This window comes from Peromyscus leucopus, chromosome 1 (genome assembly GCF_004664715.2).
Source record: "Peromyscus leucopus breed LL Stock chromosome 1, UCI_PerLeu_2.1, whole genome shotgun sequence".
Lineage (NCBI taxonomy): Eukaryota > Metazoa > Chordata > Mammalia > Rodentia > Cricetidae > Peromyscus > Peromyscus leucopus.
In genome coordinates this window covers 156,162,531-156,190,283 of record NC_051063.1, presented here as the reverse complement: position 1 = coordinate 156,190,283, position 27,753 = coordinate 156,162,531, and the positions used below count along the sequence as shown (strand labels likewise).

The 27,753-nt window shown below is 40.3% G+C and overlaps 1 protein-coding gene across 1 annotated transcript in view; it reads right to left on the bottom strand.

The window, feature by feature from the left end:
- Positions 1 to 8,741: 8,741 nt before the first annotated feature.
- The window catches only part of Slc17a6 (solute carrier family 17 member 6), a 40,168-nt gene continuing 21,156 nt past the window's right edge, over positions 8,742 to 27,753 (bottom strand). The window contains exons 5-13 of the mRNA XM_028880174.2: positions 27,305 to 27,419; positions 26,115 to 26,202; positions 24,651 to 24,737; positions 21,598 to 21,740; positions 18,362 to 18,511; positions 13,634 to 13,766; positions 12,162 to 12,272; positions 11,714 to 11,841; positions 8,742 to 10,839 (exon numbers count right to left, since the gene is read on the bottom strand). Of these exons, the coding sequence (XP_028736007.1) occupies positions 10,504 to 10,839; positions 11,714 to 11,841; positions 12,162 to 12,272; positions 13,634 to 13,766; positions 18,362 to 18,511; positions 21,598 to 21,740; positions 24,651 to 24,737; positions 26,115 to 26,202; positions 27,305 to 27,419 (1,291 nt within the window). The 3' untranslated portion in view covers positions 8,742 to 10,503. The remainder of the gene's footprint in view (positions 10,840 to 11,713; positions 11,842 to 12,161; positions 12,273 to 13,633; positions 13,767 to 18,361; positions 18,512 to 21,597; positions 21,741 to 24,650; positions 24,738 to 26,114; positions 26,203 to 27,304; positions 27,420 to 27,753) is intronic.

The following is a 27,753-nucleotide window of genomic DNA, read 5'->3' as shown; positions in this document are numbered from 1 at the left end:
CTCTGATGTAAACTGAAAAATGTGTTTATCAACCTACACTAAATTTGCAACCCCATTCCCACGATGCATCTCCTTACCTTGTTCCTTCCTTTTCATTGTATCTTTCTAACAGTATATAGCAGCCAACTCTCTAGCCCCTGTGAACACCTTTTCTCTCTTATAAAAGGGACTTCAAAGGCCAGCACAGCTGCTCTCTCAAATCCAGACTTAGGGTGAGACAGTCTCAGGTACACCCCAAAATACAGCTTGCTTTCATTGGGTAGTAGTGAATATGGTCTTTTCTCCTTGTGACTCTCAGGCTTAACAGTACCAGGCATGCAGATGATATACTTACACACATACAGACAAAATACTCAGACACATAAAATAATAAATAAATAAATAAACATTTTAAGAAGATTGTTCTTCAGAAGGCTCCTTTGCAAACTTGCCCTAAGCTGGATCTCTAGCCCTCTGTCCACTTTTATGTTATAATTTCTTTCACTTTGGTTCTAATAGGCAATTATGAAATTATCTTTTTTACTTTCCTCCACCTACATTTGCCCACAGACAGAGTAGGGTACAGCCGGGGGGGGGGGGGCAGGATTAGACCAACAGGAAGTGCCCAAGACTTTTCTCTGGACTTGGCTTTCTCAAAGCTGTTTCCTGAAGTGGAGAGATTTTATTTTTAATAAGGCAGCCAATGAGGGGATCAGGTGACCTGTGCCCCAGGGAGTTAGCCCAGAATCTCACCGTAAAATCAGACTGACATTGTAGAGATGCCTGAGGGAAGCCTAACAATGGAGCCTTTAAAATAACCAACCAAGAGATTTCCAAGTGCCGGTCTGAGGATGGGCTTGTCCTTGGGGCACTCAGCTCATCCTGTGCTAAGTTTCCATTGTATGTCAATACCAAAAAGAAGGCAAATGTCACACAAGTAACTCAGTTTGGGGTCTCTGGGGGAAATAATTAAAAGTCAGTATCATACACACATGGCCATGATCTGTGGGACCAAGGAGCTGGATACTGCTTCATCTGAGTGTGGGGTTTCCTCGTTACTACACCCTCTACGAAGGCTTCTTTTGTGTAGCACATTTGGTTTTTGTAAGCCTCTGAGTTTCTAATCCCCATAGTAACAAGCTGGGAGTTGCTTATACAACTGGATGCTTTCTGTAAATGTCTTTTGTCTTAGTTAGGGTAACTGCGATGAAACACCATGACCAAAAGCAACTTGGGGAGGAAAGGGTTTATTTCACTCACAGTTCCATAGAACAGTTCACCATCAAAAGCTGTAATGAGCTCAAGTAGGGCAGGGACTCATGTAGGACAGGAACTGGAGGCAGGAGCTGATGCAGAGGCCATGGAGGGTACTGCTCACTAGATTGCTGATGACTTGCTCAGCCTGCTTTCTTACAGAACCCAGGACCACCGGCCCAGGGATGGCACCACTCACAATGGGCTGGGCCCTCACCCATCAATCACTAATTTTAAAAATGCTCCTATAGTCTTGTCTACAGCCAGATATTATGAAGGCAATTTCTCAACTAAAGTTTGCTCCTTTCTGATAACTCTAGATTGTGTCAAGTTAACATGAAACTTGCCAGCGCACCTTTGTTAGAACTTTAGCTTGTCTTGAGTTCTGCTGTAACTGAAGATTATAACAAATCTCCCCATATCTCTGTGCAAAATAATCAAGAAAGTTACTCTTCAAAAATCAAGAAGGCTGAACTCTATATAGAACTCTATGTGCTGAACAGTGTGGCCTGGAACAAGACAGCCTTAGCCAGAAAGAAAGGTATCCTCATCCTACCTCATCTACCTCTTTGTAATCCACTGGCCACTGGTCCTAAGTAGAAACTGTGTTCGTGGGAAGACAACAAAGCCCAGAGTATCATGGGAGGTTGGATGAGCATATGCTATGACTTTTCACAGTGTCACAAGCAGTGGTCCATGGGTGGATCAGCTTTCTGGCACCTACCAGGGCAGAGGCACAGAGAGTGAAGAATTGTGGTTTTACTTGATTTTCAGTTTGCTACACTTTGCTGATGTCATCTAGGGGTGTATACATATGGTTGCTTATTTCTCAAATAAACATGACACTGCAAATAACAGCTGCATCATCTGCAATAACCAAAGTTGCTGGTCACACTTACCTGGATTCTTTGAGAGATGTTAAGTGTAGTAACAATCACTGGATGCTGGAAACCAGGCTCTTGGGTGATTTAGGATTCAAGTCATACCTCCAAGATTTGTTTTCTGCTTTGTCTGCCATGCTCATCTTCTTGCTTGCCCTTTGATACAGGATTTCTGTCATCTGATCCTGGAGGGAGTGAACAGCATGCCTTTTCAGACATGCTTCTTGTCAGCAGGACCTTGGCTCAGCATCTCTGTGATGTCTTCCTTTCTATGTGGTGTCTGTGTTCACTTTGCCACTGCTGACTGGCGCTCCACATGCCCCCGTCTAGATGGTGGGGTCTGATGGTCACATTCCTTCACGCCTTAAAACAGTGCTGGGAAACCAATACCTATATTTAGCCAAGTCTGACTGTGTTGGCCAAGAACCTCATTGTCCTTAATAAGGGGAAGTGAAAGACTGACATTAAGAGTAGTTGCTTTGTGATTGGAGAGATGACTCAGTAGATAATAATGCATACTATTTCAGAGGACTAGAGTTCACTTCCTGGTACCCATGTCGGGTGGCTTACAACCTCCAGCTCCGTGGGATCCAGTGCTCTCTTTTGGCCTCTGTGGTCACTTGGAATCACATTCATGTACCCACACAAATACATTTTTTAAAACAAAACAAAATAAAACTTTTTTTAAAAAAAGGAGTAGCCATAAATTAAATAACATATAATAATAATAATTTAAAAACTTAAAACCTTATCATCTCTGTGACCAGAGGGAAGTTGTTATAAGTTAAATGTGTTAAACTCTGTCTTCCAGAAATTCTTATGTTGAAGAATTACTGCTTTAGAATGGAGATGGTGATCATTGCAGAAAATAATTGGCTAGTATGAGGTCACAGTAGAGTTGTGAGAGATTATAATCAGATATGATTTGTGTCTCTATAAAAAGAAAGTCACGTGTAGAGACAGGAACACTCACAGGGAGAATCCTGCACCTGTGGGGTGGAGTAGATGGCTTCGTAGTTAAAGTATTTGCCATGAGAGTAAAAGAGCCAAAGTTCAGATCACAGGAAGCCCCGTAAGTGCTGGATGGGCTTTGCAGCCCAACTGTAATTCTAGCCTCAGACAGCAGAATCGGGGGATTCCCCAGAGCGAACTGACTCAAATAACTAGCTGTATTGATGAGCTCTGTGTTTGATTGAGAGATCCTACCTCAATGAATAAAGTGGATGGGTGATCAGGATGACTCTTGAGATCAACCTTAGGCCTTTACATGCATGTGCACAGAGGTGCACACACAAGCAAAAACATGAATACATACACACACACACACACACACACACACACACACACACGTTAACAAAGGGTTGGAGGCTCACTACTACAAGCCAAGAAACTAACAGAAGGTAGGAGCCAGGCCTAGAACAGACCATTCCCTGGAACCTGCTGAGACCTCCATTCCAAAGTCCTGCTGTCCACAACTACATGCCAACTTTCCACTGTTCTGAGATATCTAGTCTGTGGTGCACTAAGAGTTGTAGGAAACCCACAAAAAGGCCATCTGGGTCATAGATTTGGGATTGTATACTACTCCATTCCTGCCCATTGTGAAGGGTTCTTGGTGGAAAAGTAAGAGGAGACATAGATGTAATTTCTTCCTTTACAGCTTTGTTGGTCAGCATAGCTACTTGTGATTCATCTTAGGGCTCATTTGATGTTGGTAAAACTCACCCCAAAACCATGTATTTGCATTTACACTATCCTTGGGTTCTAGTTCCAGATGGGACAGATTTCTCAAAAGTATGACAAGAGGACTGAGAGAGAGGTGTGGAGCTTCAGAGCTTTCTGGGGTGTGTGGAGCTTTCACAGATGCTTCTACCCTGATCGTAAGGAGCCACACTCTCTCCAGAAGAAAGAAAGCAACCAACAGAGAAAGCATGGCACACCTAGGAGGACCCCCACGGGACACAATGTGTTCTCTTCTTGTTTTTAAAAATCAACAACAACAACAACAAAACTTCCTTGTAGTCTGTCACCACACTGTGAACAGCACTTTACCAGATCTGGCCATCTCAGCCCTACTTAATACTATTTTAATTATGAATTCTACACTTCAGGGAATGTCTGACAGGCTCATTCTGTCCGGCTTCTTCCCTGCTCTTCAGGGCACTTGGACTGAGATTATTCTTCAAACATATTGTAGCTCCCACACTTACACCATGTGTTCCTGATGTGGCCCCTTGCTCTCTACCTCTCCTCCATCTCTGAGGTGTTCAGGGACTTGCTCCACCTTCAAATTCAGCTCCACGCTGTCTCTCTATCTTCCTCAAGCCTCTCCAGGAACATGAATTCACTGTGCAGGATAACCATGCTATCCCTGTGTATTCTGTGTAAATTAGTCTGGCCTCACATCCTTCCATTCATTAAGTATTTGTTGAGCCCCTGATCTATATCAGGTCTCAGATTTGGTACCACTGACAACTGGTGTCTTTTACAAGTCAGTGGGAGAAGTAGCTCATTGGTAGTTGTTGTAAGGAGGATATTGAAGAGGTAGGAAGCGTTTAACAGTATGGTTGTTTAAGAAATATGTATACTTAAGCCGGGCGGTGGTGACCCATGCCTTTAATCCCAGCACTCGGGAGGCAGAGCCAGGTGGATCTCTGTGAGTTCGAGGCCAGCCTGGGCTACCAAGTGAGTTCCAGGAAAGGCGCAAAGCTACACAGAGAAACCCTGTCTTGAAAAAAAAAATCTGTATGCTTATCCAAGATATGAAGAGTTTGCTGTCCAAGTATAAGATTCTGAATTTGTGAAATTCACTCTGTTTGCTCTAACAGATCCTATTCCTAACTGTGTCTGCTTTCTTCTCCTATATTGGACTTCTTAAGAGCTGAGAACAGGTTTCATTCATTCTCCTTAACTTTCACATTTCCAATGCAACTACAAACAGTGATGCTTCAAGAGCAGGAGGAAGTAAATAGACAAACAGTACAGCTTTGGAAATACGTGTTAGTTTTCTACATTAAAGCTCAGTAGGTTGCTTTTCTACTGATTAAATATGCCCCCCCCCCCGCAATTTGTGTAGTTTTAACATTGAAAATGTTAGGATGCACACTGATCCTTTCCACTCTGCCTAACCCTCCTGACTGTTCCTATCCACCAGGCTAACTTGCTCACTTTGTGGTGAGTGCTGCCTATCACATCAGTGACTTACTTTCTCAAGCGTTCACTTCCCTTTTCTGGCTTCAAGCTCCATCTGTTTCCTATTCCATTTAAGTTTGATAGGATGCTAGAATGTTCTACCTTTCACAGTTATCTGTGACTTGTCATTAGAATGTATACCTGTGGTTTGTCACAAGTGCATTCCATCCCACTACAGAACATCAGTTAGCAAATGGCTTCATGAATTCTACAATGCAACGTTGTTGAACAATGTACTATTTCCTCTGCAGAATTAGAAATAAGAACCACACAAAGAAACCTAGCAGGACAAAAAAGTCCTTCTCTGTGATACTCACCCTTCCAGAGATCAAAAAATAGGTGGCTGATGTTTTTAATGTAATAGGAATGTAGATAGAAAATAAGCATCCATCTTTCATGGAATTCTGAGAATAATTGTAACAGTCAACTTGAGGACCTCAGTAATTTACCAGAAAGGACAGAATAAAATCAGAAAACTTTGGAGATGAGAAGAGTTTACAAACCATCTTGTAAACATTTTTAGATGCTGTGAAGACCATTCAACTCTTTTATAATACAGGTTAGGGGACTCAAGACCAACCAACCAGACATGGCTTATACTGGAGTACTTGAAACACGAAACATCGTATTTTAGCTCAACCCCAAACTGTTTTTATTTCCTCTGTTAATCTATTACAATTAGAACTGAGAGCCATTGTGTTTTCGCATTGATGCTGATGGGCTAATTTGATTGTTGTTGTTGTTTTTATTATGAGACAGGTCTCACTATGCAGCCCCTATTGGCCTGGAACTCATAGATATCCGCCTACCTTTGCTTCTTGGGTGCTGGAATAAAAGGCCACCACATACTCATTTGTACGCTGTGGTCTGGGGATAGACATGGGCTCCATAATATCCTCGTAATCATCCTTTTATTTTCAAGTGTCTGCAAAGCAATCCTCAGACTGGATGAGGTCTGCTGTAAAGACAGCCCTCACCAGTGCCATTGTCTCAGGCATACATCGGCTGTCTTTGTGCCAAAGAACTCTGGAAATGTGTGGGCAATCTCTCTTTTGCCTTGACTTCATAAACCAGGAGCATTTCCCAGGAGTGTTTGCACTAAATTTTGTAGATTTATAAAAGTGTCAAATGTCCTTGAAGAACATGGCTGTGTCTCCATTGGCAACTCAGAGATAAAACTAAATAAGGAAAAAGGCTGGAGAGAAATAAGGCTTGTTTTCAGAGGGAAAATGTCATATCTAGCTTAATAATTCTTGTTTATAAGAATACTAGTCAAGAAAAATATAATTAAAATCTTTATGTGAATTTCCAGAACAAATACTGACATTGTCATATTTACTGTAGTTCCAATTAAAATGCCAAATATGAAATTTGATTTATGCCCTGTCTCCCTTCTCTGTAGATGCAACTATGACTATCTACAAGTCACATCTTTGTCTTCTTCTGTACATTGTAAATGATGGTTTAATAAATATTTATTATTTAGCGCCAGTTACATTTTTTTTTGTCTTACATATTGGCACATTTGTGAAGATCAGAGATCAACTTGAGGGAATCAGTTCTCTCCTTCTGTTGTGGGGTGCCTTGAGTGGGATGGAACCTATTTCTTGACTCAGTTCAGAGAACTAGGGCCTCAAATTTGAAGCAATCCTCCTGCCTCAGACTCCCAAGAGCTGGGTTTACAGGCTTGAGAAATTGCTTTTAACAATGACTTTTACATAACAAAGCTTCTGGCCTGGTAGTGGATTTGTAGTATTTAGGATAAAAGGACTTTAAAATTAAAAGGAAGTTCTTGCAGTGGCTACAGTCTGGGTTCTAGTCTGCAGACTCTTCAGGAATTTAAGTACTATCTTAGGCATGATTTCTTACTTAGAAAACAGAAACACTAACAACAGAAACAGCCTTTTCAGTTTTAGAAAGTACATATGAGAGCGAAACAAGGTCAGAGATGCAAAATACTGGATGCATGTCATGATGGTGAGTAAAATACAGAAAAAGAATGGATGAAGAGGAGAAAGGAAGTGGGGAGGGGGCTGCCTGAACAAGAGGAGAGAAATGAAGGTGCCTCTGGAGCCAGCTGTGAAATGATATTCTTAGAGAAAATATAAAGTTTGTGCCATGGAATTGGGCAAGTGTGGGCTGCTAGAGTTGAGACATTGCTGTCTTCAAGATATAAAGAGATGGTGTGTGAGCCTCCGTAAGCAATAGGCTGGGTCTGGTGTCTGTCTCCTCATGCAGATGATGCCAGGGGGACATCTTTATCCCTCCACTTCCAACTCCCGTAAACTCTATCAGAGTTGGCAGGTGTGTAGTTAGTGTTTGAACTGACAAATGCCTATTTAATTACTATGCACAATGAAAAACTGGCTAAAAATCATAGCACACTCAACTATAATTTATTCCAAAGCTTAAAGCTTCTAGCAATATCTATGCTGCCTTGACAGAGGCTGATCCATCTTCCTTGCAGACTCCAGTGCTCTCATCTGTTAAACAAGGCGTGTCAGATAACACGTCACCCAAGGCTTTAAGCAGTACTGTATCAGAAGTCTGATTCTATGTTCATTTCACACACAGATTCTAACTATTTAATTGATATTTGGGGTGTGTGTGTGTGTGTGTGTGTGTGTCATGTGAGTGCAGTGCCTACCAATTCCAGAAGAGGTCGTCACATCCCCTAGATGGAGCTCAAGTTACAGGCTGTTGTGAGGCATCCAACATGGGTGCCGGGAACAGCACTTCAGGCTTCTGGAAGAGCAGCATATACTCTTAGGCACTGAACCACCTCTCCATCTCCCTCACCTCCACCCCACCTCTACGAGGTTCTATACAGATTGAGAAACATAGCAAGGCTTTTGTTTTCACATCTGTGAAACGTGGACTCTGAGCTCTGACTGCATTTCCCATGACACACACATTCCATTGACAGTCTCACTCACCACTAAATAATTTGACTAACACATCTAATGTTACTGCTTTATTTTATTTTGGCAGACTTGGGCTTTCCAAGCTCCTTTTTACAAATGTCTAAACTTGGAATAAATGAACGCCTGCTTTAGAGCGCAACTGTGGGTTTACATAACACCAGTGACAGTCACTGAAAATGACTGGAAGTATCTAGTCCAGGCTACGTGGGCAATGAAAATGAGGTGGCAGTGTTGAGCTGACAAGCTGAAGTTTATTTCCAAACTTTGCTTTAAATTTAGCAGCAGTTGTGATGACACAGTCGTTGAAAGACAGAGTTTGACTCAGAGATGGATTTCTCAGCTTTAACTCCCTATATAACCAAGTCTCCCCATCTAAGGAAGAGTACTGAATCCCAAGGTGCTAACCAGCAAGGCTCTTACTGTGGAGCCTATATTTGGCTTCAGTGGAGCATCCATAAGCTACATACGCCTTAAAGCTGCACACTGAATCCACCCTAAATGAATGCACTGATTTTACGAAAGGGTAAATAGAACATTTTATTAACACTTGTTTTGCAGCAACAAACCGACAGCTCACATCTCTTTACTCAGCACAGCAAAGGCAACGGTCACATGACAGTACTTGGAGACACAAAGCAGAGAGGAGTTTCAGGTTCTCAAGGTCAGGAGTGGTTTGCGTTTAGAAACAAACTTCATGTTCTATTTGCAGCGGCAGGGCCTCCAGACAAGAGCACAGGACACTGAACAGATCAAACACCCAGAGCAGACACGGGAACACACAGGGCGGCGCTTTGCGTTACACTGGGATATGCATTCTTATCACCGCAGAACACGATAAAGAATTCTGATGTTAGCTTCTTTAAAAGAAATAAATCATTGCTACCACAAGCAACACGGGGGCAATTTACAAACAGGAGGTTTTAAGCTTTGCACTTATTGCTTGGTACACAAATGTTGCAGTTCCTGTTGAAATATATTAAGAAATGGCGAGCAAAATGCCTTTTTTTCCATCTAAAATTCTATGACTCTATGAAAGTAGAAATTGCAGTCCCTAACCCAACATTAGGTGTATGCTATTTTTGGTTCTGTGTGAAAAGTATTTGTTATGTTTGTGTGAGTGGATATGTATAAGATATACAGGGATATAGATATAATTTCAATATATTTTGTCCTATATACTCAAGACAAATATCTCTTAAATGGGATATTAGATAATAAAATTGTCTACATATAGAATCTCTATTGTTTATCTTTTCATGTTATATATAGCTTTGTGGCATGAGTTTCATATAGTCTCTAGCTATCAAGGAAGATTATCTAAATCATTTTCTATATATTTTGTTGTTAATATTGCATTTTAAGGGCTACAGCTTCATAGTAAATTTTTATTAGATTCTTTATGATTTTATATATATATCAATCAATTTTTCCTAATGTAAGTTACAACCAGTACAAAGTTGTAATAAAAAATACATTGAAGTCTATTTCTTCTTATAGATTTTTGCAAAAAAAGTTATGTGATATGTTACATGAAAGTTGAATTTTATTGAAATGTGAGGGGTTTGATACTGTCAGGTAATGAATGGGAGAGCATGGAGCATACCCCTCCCTTTACAAGTTCTCTTTCATAAAAAATAAGTGTTTGTGCCCAAGCATTTCACAAAACACTGCAAGATAAGCTTTTTGAAGATCACAAAATATCACACACTGTGCACTCCTAATAACAATTCAGTACGAGTTGCTAGCTGCTAGTATACAATATAGTTCTTCAATGAAAAGATATAGCCAACCCATGATATACACATAATGATTATAGTCAATACCCGATCTAACCAGCTTTCCAATCTCACTATGTCTGTAGACAGGATTTCCCTGGGATATTTTGCAGTCCAGTGTAATAAATAAATAAGTGCAGTTTGCATGATCAAGTAGCTTTGGCTTCCTAACTTCTGTAGGATGACACGTGCCAACTATTTTAGTTGTGCTCTCTACCATGGTGATGGGTCCAACGAACACCTACTTATATCTACAGTAAACCTTTAAATCACAAACGGAAGGATGAACAACCTCAATGGAAATGACATAACGTGACAACTTCCGCAGATTGCACTTGATGGGAATCTCATGGTCTGTTTTGAATTCATATTTTTATTAAATGGCAAGACTTGCTTGGTTGATATGTTAACATGTTCACACCACATTTTTAAAATTATTTTGTGCAATCACAATTAATTTGATCACAACACTAAAAATGAATCGAGCAACTAGCTTCGTTATGAATAATCATCTTGGTCCTTATAGCTGTATGCATCTTGTGCTCCTTCCTGCACAAACTCTTCTTTCTTCTCCCAGCCATTAGGCCAGCCTCCATTCTCCTGGGTGGTGGCACCATAAGACTTGGTGGTACCGTAATTTATGTAATTTTGCGTGATGTCCCCTGTTTCTTCATCCAGTTCATCTTCATGAATGAAACCACATTTTTCTTCACTTGTTTCCTCAGGGTCTGCCCAAGGTTGTTTCTCTCCTGAGGCAAATATTGCATAAAATATGACTCCACCGTAGTGGACCAGTGCAGCGATGAGGAAGACGTACTGCCACTCTTCACGGGACTGTGGTGAGAAAAGGGGGGCTATGAGAGCAAACTCCATAACTGGGAGAGCCGCCCTGGGAGCATGCTCTGCCATCATGCTGTTCGTGAGGCGCTACCTTTGGGGTTACCCATGTCAAGCAAACACATTGAAATAAAACTGTTTCATTATTTAAATTTTAAGATAAAGATTTGAAAATAAAATCTTAACTACATCTCTAGTCTGTTGAGTTCAAGAATATTCCTTTACATTTATTAATCATTCTTTATCTTTTTATCTTTTTTTTTTTTGGTTGGGGGTATTCACTCTGTAACTGAGACTGGTCTTCAGCTGAGGTTTCTTCTGACTCTTTCCCCCCAGTGCTGAAGGGATAGGCATGCACTAGCTCAGCCAGCTCTCCATTGGCTTATCTTTCTTATTCATTCTCTTCATTTCCATCTGTAAAACCTCAACTCTGAAGCCCTATATAGACATATGAGGACAGCTATTGCATTCCTCATAAAACTGCCTTAGAATCTGAATTGAGGTTAATGAAAACTGGGAAGGCTGTTTGTCTATTGTATAATCTAGGAGCAAAGGTTTTGTGGGCTTGGGATGATGTTCTTGTCACAATGGGGATATCAGAAATAGGCAATTTGTTTTTTGTATAAAAACCCTAGCTTGGCTACTTAACACTTCCAAATAAGTAGATAACCTGTGGCTGTTGGAAGGGCTTGAGAAACACCTTGCTTGACAGTTGGGGAGGTGGACCTTCTCAGAGCTACTACAGAGATCTGTCTCTCTGGGCTTCATTTGTCCTGCCTACGTAGAAGTGGACAGAGCACTCCAAGAACACCAAAGCTCCTTTCCAACCATAAGAGGGAATCTTCTACGATGGAACCCCTCTTGTTCTTACCTTGTTCTTTGTCATTGCACCAACAATGATAGGGCAGACCATCCCTGACAGTGTGCCAACGCCATTTGAGATGCCCATCAAGATACTGGCATATCTTGGAGCAATATCCAAGTGGTTAACATTGAAGCCTGAAATATACACAGAAACTTTGGCTCAAGGCAGTATAAACTTCTAAGAAGCAAGTACCTGGTACAGAACATCAGATCACATCTTCCCAAAAGATACTGGGTGCATACCATGTGCTTTTCATAACTCCATTCAAGACTCACTGTAAACATTCTCTTAACAAATTGATTTAGTACAATAAAGAAAGAAACAGTCATTAGAGGGAAAGGTGAACAATAATAATTCTAAATGATGTTTCTCAATGTTCTAACTGTTGCCCAGCACATAGATAATTACTAGCAAAATCAGAATGTGGTATACAGACAAAGAGGATGACTCTTACCAGAGATAGCAAATCCACTGAATCCAACTGCAAGCACCAAGAAGGAGATGGCCACCCCTCTAGTGTGAGAGTAGCCCACAACCAGGAGCAGGGTGGCTTCCATGCCAAAACCTTTGGAGGCAAGCACAGGAGAGTGTCAGTTTTTTGAGAATTTTTTACAATGTATTTTGATCATATTCATCTCCTCCCCAAATATTCTAGAATCACCCCTACTTCCTTACCCACCCAATTGTGTGTCCTTATTTTTTTTTAAACCTATCAAGTCAAATTTGTGGTACCCATAAATTCTTGGATATGGATTATGGTCAACTTATTAGGAATTACACTCTTTGAGAAAACTGAGTCTCCCTCTCCCAGCAACTATCAATTGCCAATGGCTCCTCAGCTAGGGGTGGGACATGGTGCTCATCTCTTCTCAGTACAAAAGTGCCATAAATGTTAATGGACTAACAACCACTGATTTAACTTAAATCCTACTTCACAAGATTGACCCATATGTGGCACTATTCTTGGCCAGGAACCTGAGGTTAGACAAGTCATAGGCCCTATGGGAGAATTTTCTGCTATTATTCTGCTAAATCGACATACTATTAGGCCAACTCCTAATGACTTACCTTTAAACCCACATATTTACTTATCTCTCAACACTCATCAGAGAAAGCTTCTGCTTCCAGTAAATTATCAGCAGCACAGAGACCCACAACTGAGCAAGGTGTAGAGAATGAGACCACAGGATTCTCAGCACCAAGCAGAACATATGTACTACACACACACACACACACACACACACACACACACACACGCACGCACGCACGCACGCACGCACGCACGCACGCACGCACAACCATTCAGATGCTCGGGGATCATTATGGAAGAGGGCACAGAAAGAATGTAAGAGATAGAGGCAGTGGATGACCACAAGGAAACAGTGTCTTCTAGACACAGCAGGGCAGCTTCACATATGAACTCACAGCCATTGTGATGGTATGCATAAAACCTGTACAAGTCTAAGTCAGACTAAACCCAACAAAATTACTATAACTTTTAAAATTATAGTATAAAATTATAGTGTAACTTTTTATATTATAAAATTACAGTATAACTCTTACAAGTAAACCAAGACTACTAACATTTCTCATTCATACCAATTTGGACAACCTACCTCAGAAAGACATGATGTTAGTAATTTATGCCAGAGAGTATCGGGACACTCATTATGTACTTTTTAAGCCCAAATTAATCTGAAGTCTTAGTAGTTAGAAATTTAGTTACAATATATAAAAATGACTTTGTTCAGCGGTATCTTATAATAAGTGTTGAAAAACTTAGCCATGGGAAAATGATTTGAAATGCACTACATGCATGTCTAACTGCCACGAAGTAATCTAACATACCTAGGAAATCATATTCATGTATGTAGATCACAGGACCTTCAAACAGGAACATATGCTTACCACTCCACATGCACTTACCACCACAATTCATGATCTTTCTCACTGTAGTTGTTGAAAGAATTTGCTTGCTTCTTAGAAAATCTGCAATTTGCCCCCCGATAGGCACAATGATTGTCATGACGAGGTGTGGGACCGCAGACAGCATGCCAACCTGTCAAAAGCCAGAGGGGGAGAAACGTTTGAGAGAATAAAGGAAGCGGGCAATTGAGTGACCTTGGCTTTCTGTATCTGTCTTTATCTGCTCCTTATGAGCCAAGGAAGGCAAAGCATTATTTCCAAATGCACACTCACTCTCTTAGAATAAGCAGTAATGTCCACAGAGCCAATCGTGAAAGCTAAGTAAATTTACTTTGATCCTTTTTCTGTATTCTTAAAGAAAGAAAAATTTTACTGCTACATTGTGATTCAGTGTGTTCTGAGTTCATGAATCAACCTTCCTGAACCTTGTCAGTGAGTGAGTCACACTTGTTTATCCGTTTCGTATCCTTAAGTGTGTTTGCACAAATGCATCATTAATGAGAGGAAGAAGGTGGAGGAAGAGACCTAGGGAGGAAAAGATGCCTTGGCCCTCAAAAAGGCTGTATTTAAATTTTCTATTTTATTTAAAAGGTGAAAGACTCCACGTTTACATTTTAAGACACCTCTTTTAAATTTCATAGCATAGGTTTCATTTATGGAAACCTCACACGAGTTCTTCAATTTGACTCATTTGCTGTCAAATCCAGTTGTATTCTTATACCATGTTATGCAGCCTCTAAAATGATTTAATAGAAATTAGGACAAACTCAAATCTAGCATGCCTTCAACACACATTTTTAACAATCAGCTATGAACAAGAGACAGTTCCCTAGGTATTGAGTGTTGGAGCACACCTAGGTTTCCTAATGGCTTTACCCAGCAGGGCTGCAAAAGAGGATGATTGAGCCATGGGCCTGAGTACCAGGTGTTTGGAAGGATCTGCACTTGGCTGTATCTAGCAAGAGGGAGGTCTTTTGCCCCTCCCCTTGGCATTGTTATAAAAAGTCCTTTTGAAGAACGTTCTGGGCTGATGGGCTCTGACCCAGGTCCTCCCAAGGATATTCTGTTTTTCTGTCTGCCTCTCTCCTCTATGTTTCTATCTAAATATTCCTCACTTCTACCTGCTCAAGAGTTCCCTGGCTGTAAAAGTGGGGGCTGGTACCCCCCACAACTGAGGGGGAGGACATATGAAAAAACACACTTAAATGGGCTATTGCCACATGAATGGATGCCCTCCCTTGAGTATATATTTGAAGCACAACTTCTGACAAAAGAAGGGCTGGGAAGTATTGCTTGTGTTTAAGCACATCTTCCAAGTGGATTATTGGAGATGTGAGATGCAGGTTTGAAATTTTTTTATTTTACAATGACATATAGAATGTTGTTATGATCATGACTAGTTGAGAGAGGGAAGTGTTCTGAGATGGATTAAACGTTTAAATTGTTGAGTTCTCTCTTCTACTTAGGGTGGGAGTTTTTATAATTTTTTTTATTGAATGAGGAAACTGAGATGGAAAGGGGCAATTTTTAAATAGTTCTACCCATGTCCAAAGACTTCACTCTGAGCGTGCATAAGCTCAGCAACTATGCCACATGAGAAAGAAAGGGGAATTTAAATCCGATATTGTGTGTAAGTGTGCTTATTTGCTTACACATGGGCGTTCAGTAAATGTGACACAAATAAAAATATAAGGTAAATTGAGTCTATGGAAAATATTCTTGGTTTTGAGAACAACGTGTTGGAAAAGTACAATGGTCCTTCATTCTTCCTCACCATAGCTATGCATCAAAATAAAATGTAAATCAGGAAGGTGCTGAAGAGACACATCCTGAAACAAATGTAAGGTTTTCCCAGAACCCCACGTCATGTTTCATTTTACAAATGCAGGCTCTCTGCTTGAGAGTGACATTTCCTGTCCACGTGAGAGGTTTTATGTCTGAAGAAAGCTTTGCACTGGGCAGTCTCAGCTATCTACTGTTCATTTGAACGAACATTTTTTTTTTTTTTTTTACTTTGCATTAGCAAAGAGCAAAGAGAAAAACATTCATTTATTACTCTTTCAGCAGAGTCAGGAATAAAAGTGCAAGGAGCTAACAGCTAGAAGCCGCTGAGAGGTAAGTTTTGGTGCCCGTTTTAGCACTTCTGGTACGGGATCTTCCAGTTTCTTAGGCAAAATTTTCGGGAAGTTATTTATGTGTAGGTCTTCTCAGCTCTGGTGACTTATGATGAGTAATTACTTCATGCATTCTGACTGATCTGTCCCTCTTGGACTGTTTTTCATTTGCTCATTGTTTTAAGGTTTTACCAGAGGAAGACGGCTGTTTATCATCTATCACCTATTCTTCTTAGTACTTCTAGGTCCTCACACACTCCTCCTCTCTCTTCTGTGTCAAGCTCTACCTGAACCAAGCTCGGAAGTTGTCAGGAAGCAGAGCGTGAAGCACGGCCTCGCCGCCTGGGGAACAACTGTTTCCTCTCATTTGATTGGTCCCTGCATTCTGAGGTTTCACGGGGCTCGTTAAAATCCTAGAATTGACTTTGCTTTGATTTGCCATTCTCAGAGGAGCTGAAGATACTTCCATACTACCATAGGGAACTACACATACACACACATATGCGTGTATGCACGCACGTGCGGACACACACACACACACACACACACACACACACAGCGTTAACTAATGTAGTTCACTTATGTGTGTGTATACATTATTAGGTCCTATATATAACTCTGTAATGCTGTACACAGTGTATGCATGTGTGTGAGTATGCACGTGAACTCATTCTGTCTTAACCGAGCATACTTGAATGAAGATTAAGGTGTTCCCTGTGTGGCTCTGTCTATAGGATATCCACTCTAATGAGGTTTGGGAAAGCCACCTTCTGTGCTTGCATATTATTTTGTATAAAATTTGTTTCACTTCTGAAAATAGTATTAAAGCTCCCATTCATAGATAAGAAAATTAAGGGTGATAATTATTCAATAATCAGCCCCAACTAGTAGGTCAACACTTCATTGTAAAGCTTAGGTTCAAAGCCACATAACCTGGACATACCTGGATTTCCTAGGCCCACCATGACCTCCTCTAAATTTTTTTCAAGTTGGAGAATTTAAAATATTTTTTTTTACCAGTTTAATAAAAACATTCAGTCCACACTGCATAAATAATGTAACTGCATTTTAGCTTTAAAAAAAAGTGAATTAATCAATCCATATGTAAGTTCATTTCATTTTTGCAAACTACCCCTGATTTTATTCAAGTGTTTTCAGTTAATTGGAGACACAAGCCCAGGAAGATCATTTCACTGGAATCAGTTGGTAACTACCCTGCCCCCACAAATCCTGGCTTTATTAATAGCCTCTGAGTGTCACATTTGTCCTAGATTATGAAAATGGACTCACACCTCCAGCAGCCTTTGTTGAGAGGTGTGACACTCTCAGAGGTCCCAAGGCTGCCCTACAATGTTTGATCAGCTCCAGGGAGAAGAGGCTGATCTACAGCAGCCATTCTTCTCAGGGAGAGGGGGACTGTTTCCTTAGAAACAGCTGCTTCAAAAGAGCTCTTAGGCCAGCAACTGCCAGACTCAGGCTTTCTCTAACCCAGCTCTCCGATAGCCTTTCAAGTAGAGACACAATGTGAACAGCCCAAGCCCAGCTGGGCTTACGTAACAACACAAGGAGAAATGGCATGATCATTGCCAGCAAAGATAAATGGATCCAGGACTCAGCAGAGAGCTGCACACAGAACTCAGAGCTGGCACTTAACACTGACTTGCTAAGTGTGTGACTAGATGTATAGGTCACCGGATGTATGACACTGTAAAGGGGATTGGAACAGAAATGGAGTATCCATGTCCTAAGTGTGTAAGTAGTTAATACACCTTTAGGTGATTTCAATAATTATCCTTAGTTCTGTTTTACCATCAGCCAAACAGAAATGATGACAGCTATCCATCTGGTCTACCAGATGAGGTTATTCATGAATATGAAAATACTTGTAGAATTTCATATCCCTACACAAAAGGAGTACTTAAAGTTGAGTTCTCCCTTATAGAAAATCTGGAAATGGTTTTATTTCTGTATCTATAAACAAAGCTTTCTGTGTGTGAATTAGTAACACATGATTTTTGTCTACATTACAAAGTTGCAAATATTTAGGGGAGAGAAGCAGTATTGTATTTCTAAATAACATAAAGTGTTCCATAATAGACTCAACAAATGCTTGTTAAATTACATTGGATGAACGAATTGCACGGACATTTTCAGCTTTTTGATTTGCTAAGTGTCTCTTTCAATTGGACAGATCTCTGAGAACACAGAAGGGGAGGAGGTTGATAGTAACTGAAGCACAATTTCATTAGAATGGATTACCTTTCTTTTTAGCAATTGCCTTCAACTAAAGGTTTTTGTACTTGTTTGTAGGGAAAGTGTGGGGAAAGGGCTGTATTGTTGCTCAGACCCATTGAGATGTGAGCTACAGGAAAGCAGAGATGAGATTCTTTTTGCTTTGATCTCCAGAACTAGTGAGATATTTCTAGTAGGTGAGAGAATAGAGTAGAGGACACACACGGACACACACACACACACACACACACACACACACACACACACTTTCCAGGAAGTAAATCGTGAAGGTTAGAAGAAGACAAACTTTTGGCTAAAGGAATGAATATTCACTTAAATACAGATGTCATCCAGTATTTTAATAAGGTGAACTTGTACATACCTTGCTGATTTCAAATCCAAAAACTTCCTCAAAGTAAGCTGGTTGACTGATGAGCAGTAAATAAAAAGTCCAACTCCTACAGAAATTTGCAACAATTATCGCATAGACGGGCATGGATGTGAAAAACTTCCTCCAAGGGGTCTTGAATTTCTGAAAGTCCAAAAAGGAGTGTTACTCTGTTTTAGCATTTTCAGTCTTAATTTAGTGCTTTCTGTTTTCACATACATGGGCTGGAGCACAAGTGTGAGATAAGACGGTAATGACAACTTCCCAGTTAACCTTAGGTGTGTGGATACTCATTAAAAGAGAAAATGAAACACCAGTCCATTCCTCAGATTAAGTAGTCTAGTTTTTAAAGTACGCAAAATTCAAGTGTTTAGAAAATAAATTCCAAAACCATGGGTTCTAAGATTTTAAAACAGTTTTCCCCCAGCAAAATATTGCCAAATAAGTAGTTTTTATGCTATCTAAAACATTTAAAGCTGAATGTACTTGAACAGGAAAGAAAAAATAAGAATGCATTATTGCTCATCTCTTCTGAAGTTGGCTAAGCTATCATCTATCTGTAAATCCCTTGACATTCAGTGGAGATCAATACATGTTATGACACTGTAGTATAAGTTCCTTAAATAGTCCCGTGTTGTTGAGGTTCACAAGGTACAGCCCAGGACATCATTACCAGCTAATTATGACACTTGAGTCTTTTTAAAATAAGAACATAATACCCGGAGACGGTTTGCTGTGGTTATAATACCTTTAAAATTAAATTTCATACACTTAATATTTAGACTTCAAATTATTTCTCATAGTCACAAATACTTTCTCAATCACCTTATCTTGAAAACTAAAACTATAGCTAGCTGCCAAAGAAATAAACTCCTAAAATTACCTCATTCAGTGTTTTATCACGTCCTTGTCAGGATAAAATGATCAGCACAGGAAGCAGATTTTCTTGACAGATTTAGTAATTATTTCTGAGTGTCGAACCCCATAATTGTTAGTATTAAACTGTCTTGCTCAGATATTCAAAAATCACTTTAAATGTAGAATAATAAGAACTCATGTTGTGATGAACAGAAATATATGTAATACCAAAAAGAGAGAGGGTAACCTTTACCAATAATATATAATAAACACTGTCTTTTGGTGAGTACTTGTTTTGTGAGAGCATGATTAGGTAAGCTCCAAGAGATAGGTAATTTTTTTTAATCCTGTACATCATAAATGATGAAAACACTTCACAGATAAATAAACATAGCCAAAGATAGAAATGTGTGCATTGGGATACCTTTGTGTGTGGAATAAATAAGAGTCAATACTGTTTTTTTTCCTGCTGGGAGGGTACTTTTTTGTTCATAGCAGGATCTTCCCTGAAATTATATTCTTCATATGGTAAAGCACTTTCCCAACAGGAAGAGAAGGGTATTTTTTAATATTAATTTTTAAAATATTTATATATAAGATAAATCAATCTTTTAAATATATATATATGTGTATATATATATATACATATATATATACATATTTTGCCTCAATGTCTGTGTACCACACGTGTGCCCAGTGCCCACCGAGGCCAGAAGAGGGCGTCCAATCCTCTGGAACTGGAATTACAGAGGGCTGTGAGCTGCCCTGTGGGTGCTGGGAATTGAACTCTAGTCCTCTGGAAGAAGAGCCAGTATTCTTTCTTAACCATGTAGTCATTTCTCCAGCCCCCAACTATCTTACTTAGTGCCTTAAAAATCACCGGGAGCTACAAGCAGAAGTATGGCATTCTGACAACGTGCCGTTTATTCAGCTGCTTGGGGTAGGTGGTCTGACAGCAGCTTGTCCATTTATGATCCCTATGTTTTCCTGTATTTATACCATGTTCAAAATTATTCTTTGAAGAACAACATAAAAAATTTTAAGTCATACAGTTGGCTGTAACCTGTGATCTTTCATTGGATCCACACCCAGAGCAAGTGACTACAAAAGACTATACAGGCAGGATGATTCCTATAGGTGTTAGGTTGACTGTGTATTAGAAATTTGAATATGAGCATGAGTTGGACAGTGTCACTGAGTCACTGTTGATTGTGTTAGCTCTGGTAGATCTCTACGGAAGAGAATAGGGCACAATCATGGGACAAATTTTGAAACTGTCCAGAAAAATAAAAGTAAGCAGGACAAGGTGTCAAGTATGGTTGCACCTGTCTCTGAGCCTTCTGGGACCTGAGAAACTCAGTCCTCATCTGTGGCCCATACTGCAAGCCTTTTTAGCAGACTATAATTCAAGACCAGCCCTTAAACATTCTCAGGTCAGGCTATTGCTCCCAAAGTCTGAAAGAAATGGGCCACATCCCCGAGACACATTCCTTGAACCTTCCCATACTCCCTGTCTGCTGATCCCCTTGCTGCTGGTCAAAAATACATCACCTTCTCCTGTCCACGTGAGCATGCATGGCTTTCGGCTCCTTTAAGAAGCACACTGGGCTGCTGTCCCCGGTACTCGGTATTCTCTCTTCCCTTTTTAGTTCTCTCTCTGGGGTATTTTTGGTGCTCTCTGTGAGAACTCCCTGGCCACAGATTTCTGGGGCAATGCAGCTGCTGATGTCAGAGTACCATTGTTGATTGTGTTAGCAATGTTCAGAAAAAACAATCTGTGACTATGCTGCCTGCTTTCTTGTATGCAGAATTTGGTACAGAAACGCTCAAAAGAACTTGAAATACAAGTTCTACTTCCATTTGATCTTATTTTGAAATTTATTTGGAAGTGACAGGAACATATGAAACCTAATAAGAAGAAAGATGCGGTGCCTTTAAGGCAATGGAATGTAGAAAGTGGAAACCCAGACTACACAGTTCCTCCAACCCACTGGTTCTCAACCTTCCTAATGTTGTGACCCTTTAATACAGTTCCTCATATTGTGGTGACCCACAAAACTATAAAAATTTTTTGTTGTTACTTTATAATAGTAATTTTGCTACTGTTATAAATTGTAATGTGAATATTTTTGGGGATAGAGGTTTGTCAAAGGGGTCACAATTGTTCCTGAGGAAGGTCAGAGAAAATGAATGAGAGAGAGAGAGAGAGAGAGAGAGAGAGAGAGAGAGAGAGAGAGAGAGAGAGAGAGAGAGAGAGAGAGAGAGAGAGACTGGTGCCAGACTACTTTTATTTGAGAAGGAAATGTAACAGTTAGTCCAGGAAGGTGAGATGAGCAGTAAAAACAGCTGAGACCCCATCATGAAACGCTTACTTCCATTGCACCGAGCAGATTTGCGCTCTCTCCAATGCTCTCCTCTATGTACCTACGTTCTTCATCCGTAATGGTAGGATGCTTTGCAGGACTCTCATAAGACACCAGAAGCCAGAACATGTACCAGACCATGCCAAAGCTTCCTGCAAAAAAGGGGTGACAAGGAGGAGATCAAAGGCATCATAACCAGACATACAGTTAACAGTTAAAAGTTGAAGATCTACAGTAATCTCAGTGAGAACCATTTGATATGGTGTGGGCAGCTGACTTTAGCTACGGCTTCCTGTCCTCTGCCTCTGGACATCAGGTTTCTCAAAAGCTGATGCCATGGTTCATATCTGTGTCTTTAATTAAGCAGCACTGATATACAGAAATCTCACAAGTAACTATTAAATAATAGAAGGTGGGATTTTAGTTAGACATCTCATATTCGGTTACTGAGCTGTTCCAGGCTGGACACAACGCCATACAGCAGAAGAATAGGAACAAGACCAAATCAAATTATTCATTTTGGAGGACTCCATGGAGTGAGAAGTGAACCTTTTTCTTATTTGCTGACCTTCAATACATAAAAGTGGCTTAAATTTCCAGAGAGGGAGAAACCTCTCCACCGAGTACGTCTAAAGGGTCATAAACAATTTTGAAGTAAAATGAAGAGTTTTCTAGCCTAAATAACCATATTAGATGAAGACAGGCCTCCATAATTAATTCAGAAGCACTTCCCATGATGTGACTACATATTGTGTATTCTAGCACAGACTTTGTTGATCATTTTTTTTTACTGAGAGAAGTTACATTCCAAGGCCATACACTGTTTTCTCTCCCTCCCAATCCTCTTCTTTATTTATCACCCTCACTATGAGCACATTTTCTTGCTGTACATTATAAATCTGCAAGCATTAACAGGAGGAGGAGGTCCGACTGGTTTATCCTGCTTTCCCCACTCTGGCCACTGCATTTTTCTTTCAGTCTCTTCCCTTCATCCCTTGGGTAACAATCTAAATGCTCCTGATCTCACTAATACTTCACGTTTGTCTTCTTGGTCTCTAACACATCCTCCTTAACACTGTGCACAGCTCCTGGTGTGCTCTCTTTCCTTTAATTACTGAACACTGGAGCAAATGTGATTTGAGGCCAGATGTTGTGTGAATCTTTTATATATGGAATTGTTTTTGCAGGATTTTCCTAGACTTAAATCCTAACTGTGCCATTCATTGATTGTATGATTCAGTGAACAACAGATTCACCCCAGACCTCCACTACAAAATGGAAAAGGCTTTAGTTTTCCAAGTCAGGGTCCTGTGATATGCTGTAGCCTCACCTCTAAATCAGAATCCTCTGGCCTCAGCCTCCTAAGTGCTGGGATTTCAGTGTATACTACAAGGCCTAGTGGAAAGTAACACCTATAAGTTTTTGGCCAAAAAAAAAAAAGAAATATATATATGTATGTATATATATATATTTGTATATATGTATGTATGTGTATATATATATATATATAGAGAGAGAGAGAGAGAGAGAAAGAGAGAGAGAGAGAGAGATGCTGTTTACATCTCTAGAGCAGTGAGTATCAGTCACACAGTGAGCATCGAATAACTGAGAGTTCTACAATCTGATGAAGGTTAGCACTGAGTTTCTCTGATGTAACGGTTGAGCATGCCTCTAACTGCTCATCGTTCCTGCTAGCTGAACTCATCCACCATGTCCTGTACGCCACTCTGTTCATCACTATCATGAACCAGATTCTTGTCCTGTGTCCTGTGTCACTTGGTGATGTGTAGCTATTACTTTTTTCCACTTACCCCACTGTCCAAGTTTTAGCACATTAACTTCAAACAAAAATGGAATGTGTTATTCAAGATCCAGTTTTTGTCATAGACAGCAAGCAAGCTTGCTTGGTATGATTGTTCACATATTTAATGCTTATCCCCTGATTTGTCTTCAATGATAAATATGAAATTAGATTCAAGGAGACATAATGGCTTACTTAAATTAGCATTTCTTTTCTTTTTAAAAAATATTTTTATTTAAAATAATTTTCTGATCATAGTTTCCACTCCCCCCAACTCCTCCCAGATCTTCTCCACCTTCCTACCCACTCAATCCCATCCCCTTTCTTTCTCTCTTTAGAAAACTTCCTTTTCAATGTAAAGAAACAGCTAACTATGAGATGTGTCTATGACTTTAGAGCCCCATCATATCTTCAAGTAAGCCATAAACTAAGCCAAATCAGGGCAGCAAGTAGCCATACAAAGTACAAAGTGTATTGAATCACAGACACTTGTGAAACCCTAATGGAAAAGTTCTCTCTAGGGGCCCAGAGAGATGGTCCAGGAAGTGAGGGCACTTTCTATCACATCTGAGTTCCATTCCCAGAATCCACAGGGTGGAAGGAGAGAACTGACTTCTACAAGTGTTCCTCTGACCTCCATACACATGCCATGGCATGCACATGATGCACATCACACACACACACACACACACACACACACACACACACACACAGATTGGGGGGAGAGGGAGGGGGGAGCAAATACATATATGGCTTACGTTGCAATGCATTCACAAAGACATAAATCTGCCAATGGGCTCTTCACTACCCAAAGAACCCTTACTTGTCAACATTCTCTAGGAAGATGCATTTACCATTTTGAGACTATTTCAGCTCAAGAACAAATGGATGTGGCCAAATTCAGAGGCAGCCAGACTCAATGGGCTCTAGTTTCTCCTTCTGTGACTGGTTAGAACTGATGATGCTGTATCAAAACTGATTGATGAATTAGCACCATCCTCCTGCCTCCCACAGTCCTTCAGCTTGAGGAGGCAGAATCAGGAAAATGGCCAAGAAACAACAGCAGAGAAGAGAGGTGAGGTGGGGCTAGCTCCTTAACCTCAAAGATCCTTTAAACAGGAGCCTCTTATTCTCCCCACAATCAGAAGCATAATGGCTTCATATAATATCAGGGTCTCAGTAAGCAACATGGTTGGTCATTGTAGGCTACCATGTTCACTTTAGCCTCTACTTAACTCTACTGTAGACAAACGCAACATACCATACACATAAAATACCGACGACCATCCAGTGTACTGCACCAGGATACCAGCTAAAGGCATTGCAATGACCGCTCCAGCATAGGAACCTAGAGCGGAAGGGACGAAAGAGGAGGGTAAGTGAGAGCAATACAAGTTTTCTCTTCACATGGATTGGCTCACACAAACACACACAACAGCTTCACACACACACACACACACACACACACACACACACACACACACACACACACGCGCGCATGCACTCCACCTCACGAAAACATATCCACCCTACATCCTTACACAAAACCACAGGACCACATCTTGAATCCCACCTGGGTAGACAGGACACAACCGACTTAAAGAACTGTAACCAGGGTGTGGACTGGAGAGATGATTATGAGCACTTATTTCTCTTGCAGACGACCTGTGTTCTGTTCCCAGAACCCACACAGTGACTCACAACCATCCATAACTCCGACTCTAGGGGATGCTGTGCTCTTTTCTGCCCTCCGGGGGCTCTCAGCACACAGATGGCACACTTACGTTCATGAAGACAAACACTCCAACAGATCAGATAAAGATAAATAAATTGTTTTAGAAAGTCATGTGTTATCTTGTACACAGCCATGAAGTTTTATCTTCACATGGCATTTTCTACTTTCATCTAAAAACTTATCAAAATTGTCTGTGGGGGAGGGCTTGGACCTGCCCCAACTTGGTATGCCAGCCTGTGTTGACTCCCTAAGGGAGGCCTTACCCTCTATGAGGAGTGGATGAGGGGTGGGGTAGAGGAGAGGTGGGAGGGGAGCGGGAGAAGGGGAGGGAGGGGGAACTGTGCTTGGTATGCAAAATGAAAAAAAATTTAAATAAATAAAAAACTTGTCAAAAATGATTTTGAAAACAGTATCTCAGAGACAAAAACTGCAATATTTAAAGTCTATGATATAAGCCTTATTAATGTTTACAAATTCAGTAGCTACAGGTAATAATATTGCTGATAATTTGTTATTTGGTGCATTATTTATAGTAGCTTGGAAGTTTAAAGTGAATTTTTATTGTCTCTTGGTCTGATTTTGAAATGGAACTTTTCCAGCCTATCTGGTTCTAAGAAATTTTTTAAAGGTGGCCATGTATGTGGTACATGCCTTTCATCTCAGCACTGGGAAGGCAAAGGAAGACAGGTTTCTGTGAGTTCAAGGCCAGCCTGGTCTACATAGGGAGTTTCAGGCCAGCCACTGCTGTGTAGCTATCTTAAAAATAAAAAGTAACCAAATAAGAATAAAACTACAAATTAATATATTTGAAAATGGTCCAACTTCTGAAATAATACAAAGCACAATGAAAAGCTGGTTTAAAGATGCTAATGAGAATCACAGAATTAAGCTAGTGGTCAAAACCCAAATACTTTTGTAAATGGGTTTATCAAATTTTGAATCATTATTCATATTTTTCCTGTTAAGCCACCACAGCTACATAATGCTCACCACAAAAGGAGGTGGTAGCCAACCTACTCCTCTCCAAAGGAGGGGCCCACTTGCTCCATATCCCGTGACAGGCTGGATAGGTGACACCCTGTGGTGGGAAAACAAACATGGGCACTTAGAACGCAGGGCCACTTGAAAGTTAGCACATCCTCTCCCCCAAGCCTGATTCTAATCAAATGGTACTGGTTGGGGGTGGAGGGGAGGACCCAGTACCAACAGACTTTTACCAAACCCATGAAATTCCATTTGAGACATTTTACCCAGGCATGGCTGCACACAGCCTCTTCAGATGCCCCCATCCATCAGGCTTTTCTCTCACCCTAGCTTTCTTCTTATTAGAGCAGAAGATAAGACTGTCTACCAATTGGTTTACCTGAGATTCTAAACACTTTGTGAAATTTGGACACCTTTTGTGAGGCACTACATTGACTGATCCCCAAATATAAGGACTGTAAATAGGAGTTTAGCCTTCTAGAAATTAACGTTAACAATAACTACTTTTCTATAATTTTGATTCTATCATATTTTTCCATTTTGGAAGAAGGAAGACTCCTCTTGGTGTTTTTATATTTATCTTATTTATCTATTTCCATCACACTCCATGTAGAGAAGGGACAGGTCATTGGTCAAACTTGGGTTTTTAAGTGACATTCCTTCAGAGTCTTCAGGATACTACACCAAGAAGCAATTGTATAGTTACATGACTAAGAATATGCTAAACAAAACATTTCAGTATATTAAATGAAAGCAGAGATTTAGGATAAAATTCTCAAGGGGGCTGAAGAGATGGCTCGGCAGTCAAGTTGAACCTGAATTTGGTTCCCTGCCTCTATCCACAACAGACTATGACTCCAGCTCTGGGGAATCCAGTGCCTCTGGCCTCCTCTGGTACCTGCCTTGACATGTTCATACCCACATGCAGACATGCACACCTACCTACACATAATAAAAAATAATTTAAATATTAGTCTTTCAAAAAGTGGTAAGGGAACACTTGTCTGTTTAGCATACATGCATGGAGCTCGGGGCTTGAGCACCAGATAGATTGATCACCTAGCATTTCCAATGCTTCCATTTTTATTTTAACATTATGCAGTTCAGTTAATATCTATTTATCTATGAAGACAAAGATAAATTCGCAGCTTTCAGCTTCTTCCAGAGTTGAAATGGTGCTGCCCTGTAGTTCTTACCTCCACAAGCCCCTGCAATATCCTAACAAAGATGACACATCCATAATGCACTCTGGCTGCCGACGGGATTAGCATGTTGAGGGTAGAGGTGAGCAGTATTGCAGCCCCAAAGACCCTGAAAGACAGAGATGGGAACAAGTGTGACTCAGCATGACTCAGACAGCTTGAAACTCCTCAGGTCAACTTAAGTGGTTAAGAAACACTACAACCAGTTTTAAAGTAGATGTTCTCCTAAAAGGATAAAATAATTCTTATATAGATCGCCTTGCTGTCTTAGATGGATCCTTGAATTATCTGAAAGTTGTACATTATTTGGTGTGCAAGAAACACAAGAATGGGCCAAAACCAATTATGGTTTAATGCTCCAGACATGTCAAGGTTAGATCTCACAGCAGGTGTTTATCTTACTTAATGTACCAATGTCAAGTCTCTTTTTTTGTATTTCTCCT